A 21157-nucleotide genomic window follows, 5' to 3' on the forward strand; every position below is an offset into this window, starting at 1 on the left:
TTTCATATACATCCACGTTTACTTCTATTCAATCTATTCTTCCTAATTAAACACAAAACTTATTATTATACATTAATTTTTATTTCCACTTCTCTTATAAATCCACTTTTCACCAAAACCAAACAAACCTTTAATTGAAAACTTTGCACTATATGTAATTGAAAACTATCCACCTTAATCCTATAAAATAAGATTTGTGAATGTCAAATCTTTTTCTTTCATTTTTATGATTGACTATGAAATCTTATGAAATCCCCAAAAAAAATCCTTTCTTTCCGAATAAATCGATTACTTTATAATATTTTTTTCTAAAATACAATAATTTTTCTTAACCACATGCTTTATTTACATCAAAATTAATATTTTAAATAATCATCTTAAATAATTTATAATAAAAAAATATTCTAAATATAAAAAAATATTATATTCCATGATTTCTTTTTTTATTTTTATATTTATTTTATTAATATTCCTATTTCTTTTGGACTCTCCTATTGCTTCATTTACTCCTATAACCCCTATATAAAGACCTAAAAATGTGACTTTTCCTACCCCTTCATTGGGAATCCCAAAATCTCCATCTTCTAGGAATAGGTGCACAGTTTTCAATTTCTTTTGCTTCTTTTCCCCTTTGCCCTTTGTTGATATTCACCAACCTTTTGTCCCTTGCATCTTGTTCTTGGGTAAAGTTGTCTTTTAGATGAAGTGGAACCCAATTTACTTCCTTCTTCCTTTTTCATCCATTTCAATTAGGGCTTCTGTTCATTGATTTTCCTACTGAAAATTATATACTGCCTGCCATAAACCCGTTAAAGAAGAAGGTTTGGGAAAAATAAAAGACAGCGGAGCTGTGTCTTGCCGGACGTGTATGAACGCCGACGACAGCCAGGTACGACAGTGTTTGGCGCTGCAGATCTAGGGTTTGCAATCTTGAGTTTTAAGGGGTGGATGATTTCGTTCTACCTACTTTGGTGGATATTGGAGTGGTAGTTTGTTTGTGATGAGATTGGTATGGGATGAGTTTGGTTGTGATGAGATTTTTTATGGTAATTGAATGTGATATTTTTATAAAATGTGACGAGTAAAAAAAATTAAGTATGGTAAGAAGGAAACGTAATGATTATAGGTGATAGGGATATGCTTTTGTTGAGAGTAGTGAAATGTGTTTGAATTTTCTTTTTATATTTTTAGGGTGAAAATATTATTCCACAACCAAATATCACTTGGCTTGGTTGGATGGATGGATGAGATGAGATGTATCACACAAGCAAGCACAATCTTAGTATTTGGTGTGGTCTAGTTTATCAAATCATATGGAATACGGAAATATTATTTTTATATAATTTATATTTATTTTTACTATACATGTTTTATACTTATTAATTATTTTTATACTATTTTTTTATTTTTTCTTATAAAATTATAAAATAAATAAGAATTGTAATTATTATTTTAAATATTTACTTTTTGAATCATTATTAAATTTTAACAAAAAATTCATGTTTATCAAAATATCGAACCTAAATAGTGAATTTTTTTGGTAAGAACCGAAAGCGAATCACATAATTCAGTTTATTATTTTGTATAATATTTTGGTGTAATGAATTTTTGATTTGATTTTATCAAATGAACAACTCTACTTATGAGGAGAACATAAATTGGATGTCATCTAGACATTTGACGCGTGTGTTTAATTTACATTGTATACTGAGGCCTGTTTACTTTTAGGATCGTATTAAATGAATGATATGATTATAATGACTGTATTATTAGTCGCGTGTTTATTTATATGTATTATCGAAGCAAAATAAATTCTATCAAGTTTTTACATTGATGTATCCACATGCTTTTGGTAGGAAAATCACCTTTAAGCCCTTGTTTACAAAATTTAATAGATAATAAAATATTGAGTAACTTTCAAATATTTTCACTTGTTTGGTATGAGAAAAATTGATTGAGAAGAGAAAAAACTATTTTTTATAATTTTATTGGATAATCCTTCTCTTCATTTTGTATTAGAAAATAAACAAATTAATATTATACTAATATAATTTATTTTATAAAAATTTAAAAACCTTATTGATAACGATATTTATCAAAGAAGAACAAGAATATTTTTTATATAATAAAAATATTCATCGTTGAGTTTGATGCAATAGTTTTTTAGTAATTTTGTTATCTTCTCTCTAATGATTATATACGGTATTATTAGTGGAAAGGAGAAAAGAATTAAAGGAATATATATGTGGGCAATAGAGTAAATAAAAATAAAACATATACGTAATGTTTGGATTAATGTTTTGAATATTTTTGTTTTGGTGTTTTGGCGATCGAGAGAGAAAAATAGAGATAAGTAAGTATGTGTTTTGAGATAGATGGTATGTTTGGATTTGTGTTTTGATATAATATAAAATAGTATAAAATAAGTGGTGTAGGTTTGATATTGGAATTTGGGAGACAAGAGTTACTGTTCATTGTCAAATCATGTCTTTGAATATATATATATATATATATTAATATATATGTGTATGTATATAGTATTTTGTTTGTTAGTGAATTATAATATATATATTTATGTTAAGTAATTTTTTTATTGAGGAATTTCTTTTTACATTTTAAATAATAATTATAATTTTAATACATAATTAAATACATTGTAGTATTGTCTCCAAAATGATTTTGTTAGATTTTATATTTTTTAGAATAAATAAACATAATATATATAATTTAAATAAAAAATTTAGAATTAAGTATGTATTATTGCTATATTGTCCTCAATTTTCAAATTTCTCAAATATTTCATTGAAATAGGAAAAATTATGAATACAAAAGATTTAAATGGTCTAAGTTGAAAAAATTTGTAATCAAGCGTTAAACGCACTATATAACATGTTGAAAATACATTCATTAGACTTTTATATGTGAACTGATAAATTTTAATAGATAATTGAAGTAATAAAAATACGAATTAGGTATATAGTACTGATATATTGTCAGTAGTGTACGCAACTGCTACAATATTTCTGTTAGGTAGAAAAATTTTAAATATTTTAACTAAGTAGCATTGATAGTAAATATCTTTAATATCAATGGTTTCATAAGTTAATAATTATTTTTTAGTAGTAATTATTGATAACATTTCACATATATTATATATTAAATAATATATAATACATACAATACAAATAATTTAACAAAAAACAATTAAAAAAAGGAAAGAGAGAAGAAAGAAGAAAAAAAAGAAAGATAAGAAAGCTGTAGAGACTGAAAAGAAAGAAGAGAGAGAGAGAAAAGAAATCCAAAAACAAGAAAAAAAGATAAGAATAAAAATAATAAAAAAACATTATATTACAATCTGCACACCTAGTGAAGGTGTGCAGACACAAAACCAAACATAGGCACTGTTTTGTCTTTTTGTTCTTATAGTTTTATTTTTCTGCCCAATTTTGGAAAGAAACAAATTGGATTTCAGAGGGGTCTCATATATATCGCGTTTTACTTCCTCTTCATCTCTTTTTTCTAACCAAACACCAAACTATTTCTTTTACATTCCTTTTTACTTCTACTTCACTTTACTCCAACTCTTCACCGTAACCAAACATACTCTTAAAGAAGCTAAAATCATAATCGGCGTTGTCTAGTGATTAATTATCATTACATTTGTCACTCTCTATCCATTGAGCTATTGTTGTCCATCAATGTTGAGAGCAACTATGCATGCATATTTGCCACTTAACAACCAACATAGCCATTTGACAATATCACAATAAGAGTAGGGCATGTCTCTCATCTAAAATAGCTTTGTAGGTTATTGTTGCTTATTATCACATCATTGTGTAAATTATGGCTAAAAATCTAAATCTATTTATATCTTTCTTCCTGCCAACACCTTTTCGCAATGCCCTCGATATCAAATTGAATGCCTCAAGTTGGCTAAGAAATTGGTATCAACAACATTCTCCTTTGCACATGCTATCATGACCAACAACGATCCTTGAACCTTGATGAAGGATAAACGGCCTATATTAGAGAAATCCAAGGCGTCGATGAAGAATAAGGGATAGTGGATCTGGTTTGTGATTTTGTAGGTTTTTCATGAGTTTTACATGAATCCAAGTTAGGACTAAATGTTGAGGTGGTAATGGTGAGAACAACAGTTTTAGTAGTTGATAGTGATTGGAAGACATAGTAGTCAGTGGCGCATGGCGCATAATGGCGCCAAGGGCTCCTAGAGCCATGGCGCACGGCGCGGCTCGCGCGGCTCGCGCCTTTTCAAAGGATGACGCAAATATAAGAAATAATCTATATATTTATATAATTAGTATTATTTTGATTAGATTAATGTATACGGAGTTAAATAAGACATATAAAACAACAAATTGAACATAACAAAACTTTATATAATTAAATCATCCCAAAAAGAAAACACTAACAGAACAATTAAAGCACTTAAAGATTAATAAAATCACATCAATTTCAAAGATTTAATCGGCATAATTATAGCTTGTACTTCTGTACACACCAAAAATTAACTTAGGAAATTAGGGTTTATTAAGTTAATTTTTTTTAGGGTTTATATTAGGAAATTAGGGTTTATTAACTTAATTTTTTTTTAATTCATGGGCCTGGGCAGCCCAGCCAAAACCCAGGCCGCCCAGGCCCTCTTCTTTCATGGCCGCCTGGCACGAGCCATTGACTACTATGTTGGAAGATACAGAAGTTCTGATGCAAGAATGATAAAGATGTTATTTACATCTATGGAAAAGTTTAAGGAATTCTTTCGCCATTTAGTTTTTGAGAAAAAAGGGCTTTACCCATTTTCCTTTTCATGATCGAGGAAAAGTGTAATTTACCATATGACTTTTAGCGTAAAGATTTGTGTTTTGTGATAAAATGTTCTGTACAAACATGCTAATTGCTCGTTCAAAGTCGTGCGTGGGAAAATTGTAGGTTAAGAACTTGGTGGATTGAGATTATTGATTTTCCAATTCCACTTACATCACTTCATTTTGAGGTTTCTTGCAAACTTTGAGATATGCTTGTAAGCGTCAACCAACCTCTCTTAGGTGCATAAAGTTTTAGCACTGAGAGTGATACAGGTGGCAGACTTCGGATAGAGCTTTGATAGGATCAGATGCTTTGTTTAGGTTGGGTATCTTTCTAGCTGTATGGTAGCTTAAGGACGTATTGGGTGACTAGTTTAGATGGAGGCTAGAGTATTGATCACCATTATTCTTTGTAAGCTACACCTACCATGGGCTAATGCTCTAGGTTGGGTCATATGGTGCAAATCAAGGATGCACATGATTTGATCGAGTAAGATAATTCGTATGCGCTGGGACAATTCCTATCTAGGCACGATGATCTACAACTCACGATATTGAGTTGCAATGTTATATCTTATAGTATGCAACTTATGGGTAACGCTAATTTGTGAGAATGTCTCCATGTTTGTGGGTCTAGTGTGGTGTGGTAACGCTTCGAGTATGCTGGCATGTTTGACCCAATGGAGGGAAGGTGTTCGGTCATATAAACTAGTATTTGAACTAATTTTTGTCCTAGACACCCAATACAAACAATTTCTAAACTTAACTTTTGGCTAGGGGAGAAATGTTTTCCTCATTTGAGGTCGAAACATAGCATTTGTGCTGATGTGAAGATTGAAAGAATTAAGTAGCTTTTTTGCCGTTAATTATAGTTTTGACCAACAATAATCACTGGCTATACATGTGAAGAGTGAAAGATTGGAGTGGCACTTTTGCCTTACTTGGGTTGTACATGGATGGATGACATGGTGAAGCTTGAGCTTGAGGTGCTTGGGTAGCACAAAAGTTATTATGGGTGGACCAATGATCTCGAAATCGTGAATAGAACAGTGGTGTGCTCTTGTTCGATGGATCAACGAAACCAAGAGTTTTTTGTGAACTCTCCAAAGCCAATCATATTTTTTCTTTGGGTAAATTAGAATGAACACCCTTGAGGTTTGACATAATTAGAAATACCCCTCGTTGTTTGGAAAATTACTAATATCCCCTTCATATTTCATGAAATTATGTAATTCTTGGATCGATGTTTGAAATAATAAACTTTGCCCTTGCCGTATTTGTTTTAAAAAAAATTTAAAAATTGTAAAAAAAGCTAATGAGATGGATGGAAAAATTGTAAAAGAGAATGTCTACTTAAACCATTAAAATATTTTTGAAAATTTTAAAAAATAGTTAAAATTATAATTTATAGTCCACAAAAGGGTGTTCTATTCAGCTCATCACAAAAAATTGATGAAAATCTAAAAGAAACTAATGTATTGGGCTAGTTGTTGGATGACTGTTAACGTCAGGGTATCAGTAATTTTTCAAATAATGAGGGGTATTTGTAATTATGCCAAATTTTAAAAGAGCTCGCTGTAATCTACCATTTTTCTTTAGTTTCATTGTAAATTAGCTTTGAATCTTGACATTCAAGAAAATTTTCAAAATTAGGAAGATTCAGGAACATCCTCAGTTATGTGGTGTGATTTCTTAAAGGCTTTCCTTAGTCACTGTTGTTCCTCTTTCCAAGCTATGTATAGGAACTTGTCGTCTAGTGGTAATTGTTCTATTCCCTATTTCCACATTAGATTAAGAAACATGTTTTTATTTTATTTTTGCTTCTACAATATAATTAACATTTTCCATCTTGCTCAATTTGAACCTTTCTTTGGTTAATTTTGTGGTCTACCTATTCTATGCCTTTTTCATCCTTTATTTGCCCCTCATGATTTCATATTTCACCCTTAAAGTAGCACTTCGATATTTTGTGGCTATATTTGGTAACTAATTGGCCTATGTTCTATTTTTCCAGCCCTTAAGATGAGTTCTACCAACTTAAGTAGCAACCATGGTCTTGGCGAGCTTCGTGTGAAAGTTGTTAAGTTGGAGCAAGATATCATTGGAAGATCTTTGCAACAATATGAGTGCCCCAAATTTGAATTAACCTCTCGAGAAGAATCCAATTCCTTTATTAGAAGGCATGAAATTGGAAAAAGTAGAAGGTCGACCATTTTAAATACTCCAAATAGCGGCGCAAGGGTTTTGGATCAAGAGTGGCCTCTAGTTGATGATTCAAGCTTTTGCTCGACATCATCAATAAGTCCAGCCCCCATTTGTCGTCAGTTCTGGAAAGCTGGATATTATGATGACCGGCTTAATGCTAAGCCAACCTATCAAAGTATTTTTGCTTTCGAATAACTAAAGTTGATTTTATTTAGGGTTAATTACACTTAAGAGGTTTATTTAAGGTTAATTACACTTAAATCCCCTTTAAAATTACGAAATTACACTTTTCCTTAAAAAAGTTTTGAAATTACTTACATCCCCTTCGAAATTGTTTACACTTGAACCCCTTTTGTTAGGATTTGGACGAAAAATGCTGATGCTGGCAAAAAAATTGCATATATTTTCAATTTTTACCCCTCATTTTATATTTTTATGTAATAATTTTGTACTGATGAAGGAAAAAATGTTATGATGTTAACCTCACATATATTACATTTATCCTTTTATAAATACAAAAATATATATGGAATGTTAAATGAGTGGCAAAATTGAAACTTTATGTAATTTGTTTTGATTATGTCAATATTTTTCATTCAAAGCTAACGGAAAGAGGTTAGGTGTAAATTGAGAATTTTTGGAGGGGGTGTAAGTGTAATTTCAAAATTTCTTTGGAGAAGTGTAATTTAGTATTTTCAAAGAGAGTATAAAAGTAATGAACCCTTTTATTTATAATGATCTCAACATTCAAAATATGAAGTTCAACATAGTCAATTAAAAAATTTAAAGGTAAATTATATCTACATTCCTCTAAGGTTTAACCTTAACTATACATCCTTGTTAGATTGAAAATCACAATACCCCACTTGAGGTTTGTTCTATGTTACATATAAATCCACTAGTTGGGTTTTGAGGAATTTAATTCCCAAATTGCTCCTTATAAAATTTTGAGTGTAATTTGACCATTTTTTTTTGACCAAAATGCTGTATGGATGAAATTGTAATGTTGTGAAAAACGGAGGGAGTTAAATGTAATGAGCTTTTAGACTTTGTGGTTAAATGTTAAAAGTTTTTTTAACTTTTTTGCTAAAATAGCCGTCTTTTATATACTCTGTGGTTAAATGTTAAAGTTTTTTTTTTATCTTTTTTGCTAAAGTAGCTGTCTTTTACCGTTTATAGCTTTTGAGATTGCATCTCTCTCTATATATATACATAATTTGACCTATAGACTTTTCTTACAATTTTCACGTGACTTCTAACATGCAGTTCATGTTCTAGAGAAAATATTTTGAGATATTGGAAAAAGATATGGATGTTTGAGTAAACCATTTTTATGGTTTCTAAAACAAGTAGTAATCCTAGTAAACTAATCTACATGTGCCCAAAATATGTCTCGCAATGGTGGTTACCAATTGGAGAAGACACTTGAATGATTGAATGTTTCAGTGATCCTGCTTGTGATATAAAAACCTCAAGTGCCTCTTCCCCGATTGGTAGATACAATACGAGAAACCATGTTCCAGGCAATTTACCAGGATTAGTACTAGCTTAAAAAGTCATATTAATGGTTTTCTTAAAACATCCAGGTTTCTTACATCTCTTTTTCCAATATCTCAACTTACTTTCACTAGATGTAAATTACTCCATTGAAAAGTTATGTAAAAATCATAAGGAAAAGACTTTAGATCATTATATGTCTATATATATGCAATTTTAGCGGCTGGTTTAGTTAATATTTAATCACAGAGTATAATAAATCATGACATTTAACTCATCAAAGTTTAAAATGCTATAATTTTGTTCAAAGGGCATTTTGGTTGAAGAAATGGTCAAATTATAGTTAAAATTTTATAGGGTGTGGATGTAATTTATCCAAAATTTAATGCTATTCCAAAATATTAATTTCAGAATTATTAACTTTTCCATCAGTTGTCTTTTACATATTTTGGGCTAACCAACCTTTATAAGCTGCAATAACATTAATATAGTGTTTTTGTAACCTCTCATAATCTGTAACCCTATGTTTGGTTGGCAGATGGCACAGGTTATCTCCGGATTCACCCCAAATTTCTTCATTCTAATGCTACTTCACATAAATGGGCCTTTGGTGGTATGTGCTGCTTAATTGTTGGCTGGTTCAGCTTGCATATTTCATATCAGATATTGCTGTTCTATATCTTCTCATGTACTTAATGTGTTGCACTTTTACAGCTGTGGCAGAGCTGCTTGATAATTCTGTTGATGAGGTAATATCTACTGAAGCTTATTATTCTCTTGATAATTCTTCTCTATCTGACACTTCTCTGCAACTTTTGCTAGCTCCAAGTTATTGGTTTTACTGATTCAATGAAGTTTTGATATATAGCTTTGGTCTTGCTCGTCTTTTTACTTCCAGCTTAGCTAGCTTTTCTTCTTGGCTTTCCACCAACATTGCTTATGTTCACAATTTTCAGTTAAATAAGTTAACTTAGTGTTCACTAGTGCATATTCTTCACTCTCATTCATTTGGCCTTATATTAAGAATGTGACGGTGTTAGACATCTTGAGGGAGACTATGCACTTTATCTGCAGGCATATGCTTGTCAGCGTCAAAGGTAAACTGTGCATAGCATCGGTCTATGTTGTGAATTGAGTTTTAATTGCCACATAGAATAACTTTAGGGGTAATGTTTGAGGGTAATCAAGTATCAATGGTGTCCTATTCCCATTAGATACCATGTTAATTTATGTGGATGTTAATCTTTTGTATGCCATGTCTGGTTTATTGATAGATTCAAAATGGGGCCACCGTCGTCATTGTGGACAAAACCTCAAATCCCAGGGATGGAACTTCAGCTTTGTTAATTCAAGGTATTTCATTTTCCAACTTACAACTTTGATTGGGCAATTCTTTGCTCGATATTGTCCTGTTTACCTTCTACTCTTGATAGCAGTAGAAAGGTTTATTTCTAATCGTGATTATCTTCTATCAGATGATGGTGGTGGAATGGATCCTGAAGCAATGCGTCGTTGCCTTAGTTTTGGGTTTTCAGATAAGAAGTCAAAAACTGCCATTGGACAGTGTGAGTATGAATCCTTTCTTAATTATATAATTTTAATTTTTTTATGCATTACAGTAAGATGATTTATAATATTTCAGATGGTAATGGGTTTAAGACAAGCTCAATGAGACTCGGGGCTGATGTTGTTGTCTTCAGCCGCTGCACAAGGGACAGGTTCATGCTTTCTTTGTTTTAAGACACATTGAAATCTTTTTTGGCTACCTTCCTTTCATCTGTTTTATTAATTTTTGTTTTGACGGAGCTGTTATGATATCCTTATTCGTCTAGGAACCTTTCAGTACCCTCTTGCATGTGGCTTTACAATTTTTGTGCAGCTACTTATGTACCATTACGACATACTTGAAGGAATACTTTAGAGATATGACAAGGTCAAAACATTGTTGCTAATTCAGTTTGTTGTCATAAACCAAGGGTATAGGGTAGAGTGATAATAAGAGTTTTGTTGCATTGGCTATTGTGGGGAAGTCCAAAATCAAAAATCATAAAGGCTGGTCAAATTTCCTCTAATGGCTGGCATGGAATATAGTGCTACTTTTTTAACTTGTTCCAGACCCCTGCTAAAGAATTTCATGAAATTATGGGGTGTCAAAACATAGCTGCTGAACATATAGACCAGTTATGTTCCCATGTTGTAAAGTGGGGTTTAGACTTGTTGCCTGACCCTGCAAGGTGGGGAAGCATATGTTTCCATTTGAGAGACTCTGAAGTCATTGAAGTTCTAGATAGAGAAACAGTCTTTTTATGGCATTATATCATGCTGTGGAAGCCCAAGTGAGGGCAAGCTCATTATATTTATAACCTTATTACAGTGAATAGAATAATATAAAGAGACTTGGTAATGCATTTATCTTCTGAAGACCAGTAGTATGTATCTTTGACTCCCTTCTTTGCTCTCCGTGTCCATATATGCTCAAGTACTTTGGACAGTTACTACTGAATGTATCAAAGTCAGCTTTATATTTAACAGTTAGGAAAGATTGGAGTATTCTGTCAAAGCTGGAGTTCTATTTGCATTTTGTAGGTTGAGATTTCCATCTTAAATTGTTACTATTGATCATAAACTGTTACCATTATTTGTATTGCTTTATTATTAACTTGTGTTTAAATTTCAATGGGTAAACAGTTGAACAAAAAATTATCCTGGGAAACTTGAATATACTCCCTGCACGTACTAATTCTTCATTTTTTGGTCATGTATTGCTATTTTGACCTTATCTTGCCTATTACTTGTCTTGATCAGAAAATTGACGCAAAGCGTGGGTTTGCTATCTTATACATTTTTAATGCAAACAAGACAAGACAGAATAGTGGTTCCAATGGTGAGCGCCCCCACCCCGCGCCACCCCACTCCCACCACCATCCACACACATAATCTGATGTTGTAATTTGTTCTAAATGATACATAGGATTTGGTTCTTTTAGTTCTAAATGATTACATATGTTTTTGGTTCTTTGAGTTCTAAATAATTACATGGTTCTGGTTCTTTTAGTTGCAGTGATTTCCTTGGCAGTAAATTGTTGGAGTTGAGTTGATAATAAATAGAAGATGTTTCGGATGTGTCTTTGTTTTACAGTGCATAACAAGAATTTTTGTGACAAGCATGTCATGTTCTGGTCCACCTGTTTGGTGGTTTAAATATTTAGGTGACAAGTTCAGTCTAATAACGTTTAAAGAGTTGGAGGTTATGGAATGTGGCTGAGAGGGTTGGAAACTTGTGTAATTTGAACTGGATAAATTTGAAACCTAATTTGATTGTTTGCTTGTAATTAATGAATAACAGTGAAATAATCATCATTAATCATTATTTTTCATCTGAAACTTAACATTCAGTATCAACTTGTTTGAAATCCAAGATTTTTAGTTGTGTTCTTGCTATTCATGTTAGTATTTTCTAAAAGGAAACATTTAAGTGATGTTGGTAGACATGTATGAAGTTTATACCTTGCATTCTTAGGCCTCAAAGATAACCCATGCATATGCCAATGCCCAATTTTGGACTTGGCACAAGATTTGAAAATTCCCGCTGTGTGTGATCCTGGTTATCTCGAGTGATTTATTGCCAGGATCTATTTGGCTGTATTAATATAGTTCTCTTTTCAGGATTCATGATATCCTTAAGTAAAACTTTTGTTTGTTATTACTCTAGGCCTTCTTAACTCTTTACGATTTCATTGAGTGGTTGCTAACTTTTTTATTTCAATTTTTCTCCTTTCCCAAGCCTAAGAATGCTTTTATCTTATCATGTTTTATGAAGTGTATTATATGTTGAGCATGTTTTAAAGCTCCAATTCCTCTTTGCATTTAATCAGGTTGATTATGAGTTCAACAAGCATAGTGGCACATGGAAGACATTACAAAATGACCAATATCTTCAGAGCAATCTCTCTATCTTGTTGCAGTGGTCTCCATTTACGACAGAAGCTGAACTTCTGAAGCAAGTGCGTATAACTTTCAGGGAGCTAGTTTTCTCTTTTATTTGATAAGGAGTTTGTTTCCATTATAAGGAGTATAAATTTTTTCCTGTAAAAGGAGATATTATGAGTTGTTTCCATTATCTCTGTGACACCTGCTAGGTTTTGTCTGGATTCACACGTTTCCTTTCAAGTAATGTTGTCATCCTATAAATTTATTCATTATACGTTGCAGTGTGATGACATTGGCCCTCATGGTACCAAGATAATAGTCTACAATTTATGGCATAACGATGAAGGGAAAATGGAGCTTGATTTTGAGTCAGATCCGGAGGTTTGTGATGACTACTGCTAAATTACTGCCTTCATACAGCTGCTGTTTGGTTATGTGTTTCTTTCTTACTGGGTCATCATATTGCATTAGATTTTGGTGATCAGGTTCTTTTATTCTTTGTTATAGGATATATGCATATCGGGGAAGGGCAACAATGCTGCAAAACTTTCTTCTCGGATGGAAGCAAGTGAACAACATCTTGCTAACCGTCTTCACTATTCACTCCGTGTTAGTGTCTGCTGCAAATAGTTATCTTTGCATAAGTTTGAACAAAAAAAATTCACACTTGCTAATACTTGGTCTTCCATTGGCTGCAGGCATATTTATCTATTTTATACTTGCGAGTTCCAGAGAACTTCATCATATTATTGCGTGGAAGAGTCGTTGAGTATCATAACATTGCAAACGATCTTAAATTTCCGGAATTCATCTTGTACAAACCTCAAAACGTGGAGGTAGGGGTTTGTTTCGGCAGTGTTTTATGGAGAAACATGAAATGGGTACAGATATATTACGAATGCTTGTAGGTATAGATGCATATACATGAATGCGTACACAAGAACCAGTGTGTTTATGCTGACTTTAGAAAGTATGTGGGCATACACAAAGATGAGAGCTTGAGAACTATAATTTTGGCATGCCTTTATCTTTGACCTTTTAACTTAATTGCTACATGCTGCTATGTCAGAAGCAGGTATGAAGTAGTTCTGCATCAATCTCATACTAATATCAATTAGGTGGAGAAATGATAGAGACTTACAATCACTTTTGACTGCTTTTTCTGGACTTGGAGAGAAGTTTGACCATTGAACATATATCCATATGCTTTTGCACAGTACCTTTAAGTTCAATTATTGGCTTTAGGTGGTGGCTGTTAGACTATGATGGGGAACTTATTTTGGATATTTGTCATCTGGCTTTGCTGTTTGCAGGGTTCAGTCATCACGACAATTGGGTTCCTGAAGGAAGCTCCAGCAGTGAACATACATGGTTTTAATGTCTACCACAAGAATAGATTAATACTGGTGACTGCTTTTACTTAATTAATTACTCTTTTCATATTATCTCTACAGACCATGTCAACATGGTTTACAAGCGAGAGAAGTTCTTGGTCCTCCTAAATGAAAACAATCACTTCTAGATGATAACACCATTTCTCATGACTAATTTTAAATTTGTAATAACTAATTGCCCAAAAACATGCTCGACATGTACTCCAACCAACCACTCAAACTAACTCTTGCTGCTTATCTTTCTATTGGGCATGTATCTTGAGTTAATTCTGTTTACCTGATGTGGGTTTTGCTTTTGGTCAATCACTTTTTTGGTCTTTTGATGCATGTGATGATGATGTTTAAGTTAATTTTCCTTCATATAGCAAGTGTACTCTGTTTTATATATTCGAATGATGATATTTTGCTTAGCTTGATTAGTTTAAAATGTTACTGATTTTGGGCAATGAATAGCTTGAAGAGTTTTTTTTGCATGTATAAAAGCCCATCTGTCGTTGATTTACATTAGATGCCATGTGAATCATGTTGGAATATCACTCTGTTATGTTTGCATGTGCTGATATTTTACTGAAAATAAAGATTTTGAAATTTACAATTGTTGAGGAGGACAAGAAGAGTGGTTTTGTGAATGATCACAATAGACTTCTCTAGGAATTTAGCCATTTTGCAAAGCAGGGCGAGTGCATAATAGTTGATAGCAGAGTCCCTCATGTTGGAGTCCCCTTTGTGCGCTGCCCCTTGCGCCTAGGGCATGAACTTGTATTAGTGGTGATGTGAGAGTGTAGAAGGAACATGAAGGGGCTCGATTCCAAACCCCTAGCAATTACTTTGTCATTGCCTTGCTTTGCCAAAATGATTAACCCAACTTGCTAGATGAATCCATTATACCTACTTATAAACCATTCCAGTTTCCTCATGCTAGTTACCCCCACTGAACATGTGACGTTCTCATCACATTCCTTGCATGCTCCAAGACCACCACCATAGCACATCCAGACTGACCGGTGCCAATAATAGCCTGTGGGTCACAATCGCTCCCATGGGACAGACAATGCCCTTGTCACGTTCCTTCTACACTGTGGAGCTGCTCCCAGTACCATAGATGTTAAAAGCGCGGAAAGGTGCAGGCCATGGCGCATGGTGCCCGAGTTGTGAGCCCAATGCCATTCTTAGAGAATGGCGCTGGGCTTTGCCTTGGTGCCGCCAAGGCCCACCTTTCTGTGGGTGCAGAGACGCACCTTCTACAAGCACGGAAATAACTAGGCGAAGACCGGGATTTGTCCAGTTCAACTAAAGGCGGATGCGGATAGTGGTGGTGGCAGAGGGTGACTTCAGGGGCGAAGAGGCACGGGGGCAGGGCTAGGGTTCAGGCACCGTGAAGGAGGGCGTCAGGTGGCAGGGGTGGGGGCATGTGAAGGAGGCGCCAGCTCTAGGTTTCTGAGAAAAAAAGGAGCTATATATATTAAGGATTTTTGAGAATACTATAAAGAACAACCTATTTATCCTTAAGAGTTTGAGAAGAACACAAAAAATCCATAAATCTTAACAGGTATGGCTGATTAAAATAATTTATAGCGTTTATATTTAATTATTTGTGCATTATTGATGTGAAAAGAATAAGATTTATGACTATATAATTTATTATTATAACTGTGTGCCATGCTTTAGAAAGGTGCGCATTGCGCCGTGTTCCATGGCTCCAGGTTAACAACCATGCCCAGTACACATCTGTCTGGACCTTAAATGCCAGCAGTCCCCTTGGGTTTAGCTCTGTTACAATTTTGTCCTGCTCTTGGCCCAGATGAAGGGAGCCCATAACCAAGACTCTGGAATGACAAACTCATCTAGCAACTAACCATTTTCGTTAAGCAAAGACAAACGAGTAGTTACTCGCAAACCTGTTATAGTAGATCTCACTTTTTTGGCCACACCCTATGGGCTTGGAGCAGAATGAAATGATATAATAGCTGACCTGGTGAAATGCCCCGCTAATGTGTACTGGGATGTGATGAGAATGTCACTCCTCCAATATGAGGTGATGTCACATTTCACATATGTTGTGGAAGGAAAATTGTAATGGTTTATAAGTGGGTATAATTGGCTCCTCCTGCTAATTGGTTCGTAATCTTCGCATCATAAGAACATATGTAAAGTAGTTGCTAGTGGGGCCATGCATGTGAGCCCCTAGCCTGTGTCCTGGTGTGTATCAAAGATAAAGGAGCCCATGAGATAATGTGACGTATTTAAGTTTTGTTCTGAACTGATAGCAAAAGATTGGTCCAGGTCCTCAGACCTCCTATAAAGGAGAAAAGTTTACCTCACAGAATAAATGAAAAACATGTTGCATCACTTATGCGTTTTACTTCCCTACATCTCATCTTTTTTCCCATCTCTTCCTTTGCAGCCATTTTGGCATGTCGTAACGTACTCTGACAGCAGGGGCAGAGGGGTTGTGGGTAAGAATTCTGTACATTGCCGGTGTCTTTGCATCTTTGTCCTGAATGGCATCAACTTAGTGTTTTTCACTTGCTACTGGGCATTGCAGGGGTTTTAGAAGCAAATTTTATTGAGCCTTCCCACAACAAACAAGACTTTGAGAAAACTCCAGTTTTCCAAAAGCTTGAAACCCGCTTGAAAGAAATGACACAAGAATACTGGTTAGTGGCTTTACTTGGGAAGAAAAAGTAGATAAAAAGATACTTCCATCTTATCTATCTGGCTTTCAACAGGCAAAAATGTGACCTTAATATGACATTTTTCTGTTTCCCCCCAGTTTGAACTCCTTGTAAGCTAGGGACTAGAGCTTTTTCTAGTCTGTCTAATTTCTACTGTTGTATCATTTATAGTGGATATGCTGTATTTGTGGCTCATGCAAGGGATGCAATTAAAATATGCTTATAAGCGTTCTTGAAGTTTGGCAGGGATTATCATTGTGGACTTATTGGTTATCAAGTTAAGAAAAAACCTCAAGCAACCATGATGTCCCATTCGGCTAAGGATTCTAGACAAGTTCATGGTGTGTATCAGCCTGTTTTGCTGGGTAGAGATTCCTCAGGTGTGACTGCTGCAAAAGCATCTTTGGCAGCTGGAGCTACCTCAGGTGTTATTTGTGCAAAGACATCTTCTGCCACTCCAGCTAGTCGGTGTGAAGTAAGTGTTTCACTGAATCATGTGGCAGCGACATCTGGAATCCCTGCAACGTCCTCTCATCGAAATTCCCTAGGTAAGAAATTAGAAAGTGTTGATGCCTCAGCTTTCGTCGATCTTTTAATTTCTTTACTGAAGTGAGTCTGTGGAGGGTATGAATGACTTGAGTCTTGAAGTTTGTTGTTTGACTTTAATATACTGCACCAACATTGCTCAGGAGCACCTCTCAAAAGGAAAGCAAACAATGGCATAGGGCCTGAAAGAGTGAAGAAGATGGTAGCCACCGAGTCCAAAACAGTTGATGGGGCACATGGTGGAGATGTTCAGGTGCTTTTATTCCTTGATTATGCTGATTACACGTCAAAATTGGTATTCTTATTAGAATGCCTTTGGTCTTTCTTGTTTTGCACAAGTACATCTAAAGTATTGGCATTTCAATCAGATTCAACTTCCCAAACTTGGTTCACCCTAACACACATTGGGTCTAAAAGCCTATACAGCTTCAATAATTTTCACCAAGTCCGACATAGCCCTTGTACCAATTTCTGAAAGTCAACAGGGTTCAAAAGTTGTAATTCCAAACTAGATTGAGTAAAGATGCATGTGCTCATCGACCTCGAATGACGACATGTCTACACAGACCCATCAATATGTCATTCTAAACACTTGAATAGTCCCCCTCTTTTGACCATTTCCGTTGACACCATTATATCATTATTAGTTTTTATTTTTTCATATGGAAGTCATCCTTGACATGGAGACTCTGTTGCTGATATTGATTTTCCTTTCATGTAGCATGCTGTTGATCCTGCAAAACAGTTGGAAGGCCAAGAGGCTGCTAACCTAATTCAAGAAAACCAAAAGCTCCGTGCTCAGTAAGTCTTATATCATAGACTTGTTGCCTCAGTAAATATGGTCAAGAATTACAAAAACAAAAGCTTAATATCAATAAAAGATTACGTCCGTTTGTTTTTTCATGATCTAAATACTGTTACTTAGACCCTCGGTGTATGCATCTCTTTTGAACTTTAGATGCCAGGAGTACGAGAAGATGGATGAAGAACTCAATGCCAAGGTACTTGAAATTATACTGTCAATGCTTTTGACATTTTTGTATTTGTTTGAGACAAATTTTGAATTTGAAAATGCACTACCCGAGTGTCTTCGAGAGCATTATATACTATCGTCTAATAATAGTTCTTACATAATAATTGCAAAACTGCCAGAGTGAATCTTAGACTTGTGCAGATTTTCTCGCGCAGTTGGCACCATATAAACTTTCTGGTCTAGAATTGTTGTATCATTTCAGTTCCTGTTTCTCTTCTGTTCTATAAGTAACAAATATTTGGTGCTTGTTCTGTAGATTACACTTCTTATGGCAGAAGTACGAGAAGCACATCGCGAACATGCTCGGTTGCTGCTGGAATCGAAACTATTGGAGAAAGTTAAACAGGAACATAGACAAATCAAACCCGTCTGATTGTCTTGTTATGCATTTTCTTCTTGCTGGGTTACTATTTTCTTGTATGTAATTAAATTTATGTCCTTTGTCCCGAAAGAAAGTAGCTTTATTCGATTACTCTTGCAATTGCGTCTGTCTTCCGGTTTTGGCAGCAAGATGATCTGTGTATTTGTATCCTTATGCGAAGGCCGATCATAGGAATGCAATGGTGGACGGACAGAGGAAATTGCACCAAACATGTTTTCTTTAACTCGTCAAAGATAGAGTTTTTCTTCACTCCCTTGGATTCAAGAACACATGTTCATTAGGGTTGTAAATGGTTCAAATTGAGTCTAACACATATTGTTCGAGTTTGTTTGAATTATTATGGAGTTTAAAAAATTGTATTTGAGTTAAATTTGATTATTAATCTAATCGAGTTCACATGAATTTAATTAGATGAATTAAGTACGAGGCATTTAATATTTTTAAATATTTTAGTAGGAATCATTTGTTGCATGTGGTATTTATTGCCTTGAGAAAATATACTTATATCAATTAGGAGTTGTTGGCCAATATTATCTAACAAAGTTTGCTGCTAGGAAGATTAAGAGAATCTATAGTAAAAAAAAACCCCTAGCTCTCTTGAAGACTTGTTTATGCAGTTACAAAAATATATTATAATTGAGAAGGCTAATGTTTCGGACACTTCCCTTAGTGTCAAAAGGAAAGGGAGAGAGGAGGAGAAATAGTCAAAGAAGGAAAAACGCAAATACTTAGTTCCGACAAGGTTCACATAATACACTTTCTTGAATGCACCTGGAGGTGAAATTAGTTGTGGTGGAGCAACAGAATTGATCAACCAATAATCGAGGAAGATGAAAAATAATTCCAAAAGGCTCAAGTCTGATAAATATTGTTGTTGCATGCAATCGAGGAATGTCATCACCTTCAAATAAGATAGAAAAACTAATCCATCGGGGACACTTAAAGGAGTGCGTCAACCACCATCCACAAGGACGCCAATTTAATTGCGGGCCAAGAATGCTACCTCGAGAGTTAACATCAAATCCAACTCCTCATGGTGATAATCGTCCCACAGCAAGAGTCATCTTATGACCTCAAGAAGACCAACAGGACTTCCTCGTCATCAAGGAGTGACCTTAAGCTTGCGTAGCGGAAGAAAATTATTTTTTGACTATTCATTTATAACAGGAGAAAGCTCGAGTAGGAGTCAATATATCCTTCTCCCCTTTTGATTTCCCTTAAGGCTTTGTAACTCGAACTTAAGCAATGAAGTTAACTTTCATGTCGTAGTTTAAAACTATCCGATGCGAAGACCCCTAGAGCTCCGAGAGGCCCCTTGAGATAACAAAGAGTTGCCCCGGGACCCCATAATCGAAACTTCATCGAGATCCTGCCCAACAATGTTAACCCTAGAAAATGATTAGAAATGGCAAGAAGGTGGATCCGACAGCGCCCCAATCCCTCCTAAAACAAAATTTTATGTTTTCCTTGACTTCTGTCTTCAGTTTTGACTAATTGACTTTAAGGCCAAAAGTACTAAAAATAATATAAACAAATATTTTATTTTATTCGCTCCAAGTAACTATATTTAGTATTTTATTTTTGTTGTTTTTTTTTATTGCAATTTAAGTTGAATTTCGGTCCATATTTACATAATACGATTGTTTAAATGGTAAACATTGCATGCAAAAAAAAAGAAAAAAAAAGTATATTTATCTGATTTGTTGTTAACCCTCCGTAAATTCGTTTATATTTATTTTTCATTACAATCAAGTAAGTTTTTATACCATATTTATGTTTATTTTATTTTTTCATTCATTATAATTCACGCATCTTTTTTTTTCTTTCAAATTAATGAAAAATATTGACATTTTAAAACTATTTTAAAATTATTATTTTTTCTCATCATCGTTCCATATTTCGATTCTTTTTCCTTTTATCTGTTAATTGTCTTCCTTATAACACATTTAATATAAGTTTCTATTCTTACTTTATGTTTTTATTTTTTCAATTAGTAATACCACTTTATGTTTAGGTATTTAAACATAATTTTTTATTTAAAATGAATTATATAATACAATCGATACATTCCACTAATTTTTTTATTTTTTGTATTCTTATACAGAGTTGGATAAATACAAAATTATTTAAAAATTTAGATTTAATATAATAATTTTTAATAACTAATATTATATATAAGTATATTAAAAATTATAATTAGTAGAAAAAACACTAACTGACTCAAGACCGGCTTCAGACCCACCTATAAAGGACCCAAACCCGTCCCAAATAGGATGGATCTGTAGCTTACTCAACCCCGTTGCTATTTCTAAAACTAATCGAAAGGTTTTTTTCGCTAAAGACCATGGCTCGGCCGAGAAGAAGTACAAAGTATTTCAAAATTGAATAAAACGACGCTTCAACGTACTTGTAAACTCTTAAAAATATTTCATTTATCTGATCAAGAAAAAAAATTATTTATACTAGTATTAGAAAAAACTTACTATACTTACAAACAACATTTAATAACACTGTTGTACCCTTTTTTAAATATGATAATGAAACTTCTAGTTAGATCTATACTTAATAGGGGTAATACAATAAATAGCCCCAAAAGACATATTTGTCCTTCAAAAATAAGAAAAAACCCAAACTTTTCGAGGGTCTGTATCTTTTTGAATGGGTACAAT

The 21157-nt window shown here is 33.8% G+C and overlaps 1 protein-coding gene across 1 annotated transcript; it reads left to right on the forward strand.

Moving 5' to 3' along the window:
- On the forward strand, window positions 556–18875 carry LOC105157241 (protein MICRORCHIDIA 6). The gene is made up of 20 exons (XM_011073595.2): window positions 556–889; window positions 6841–7206; window positions 9067–9141; window positions 9243–9277; window positions 9803–9881; window positions 10004–10093; window positions 10171–10246; window positions 11334–11412; window positions 12404–12532; window positions 12741–12839; window positions 12966–13067; window positions 13157–13294; window positions 13772–13864; window positions 16257–16308; window positions 16398–16509; window positions 16774–17075; window positions 17217–17326; window positions 17795–17874; window positions 18032–18074; window positions 18363–18875. The coding sequence occupies exons 2-20, from the start codon at window positions 6849–6851 to the stop codon at window positions 18477–18479; spliced, it is 2169 nt and encodes a 722-aa protein (XP_011071897.1). The 5' UTR covers window positions 556–889; window positions 6841–6848; the 3' UTR covers window positions 18480–18875.

This window comes from Sesamum indicum, linkage group LG3 (assembly GCF_000512975.1).
Source record: "Sesamum indicum cultivar Zhongzhi No. 13 linkage group LG3, S_indicum_v1.0, whole genome shotgun sequence".
NCBI classification, from domain to species: domain Eukaryota; kingdom Viridiplantae; phylum Streptophyta; class Magnoliopsida; order Lamiales; family Pedaliaceae; genus Sesamum; species Sesamum indicum.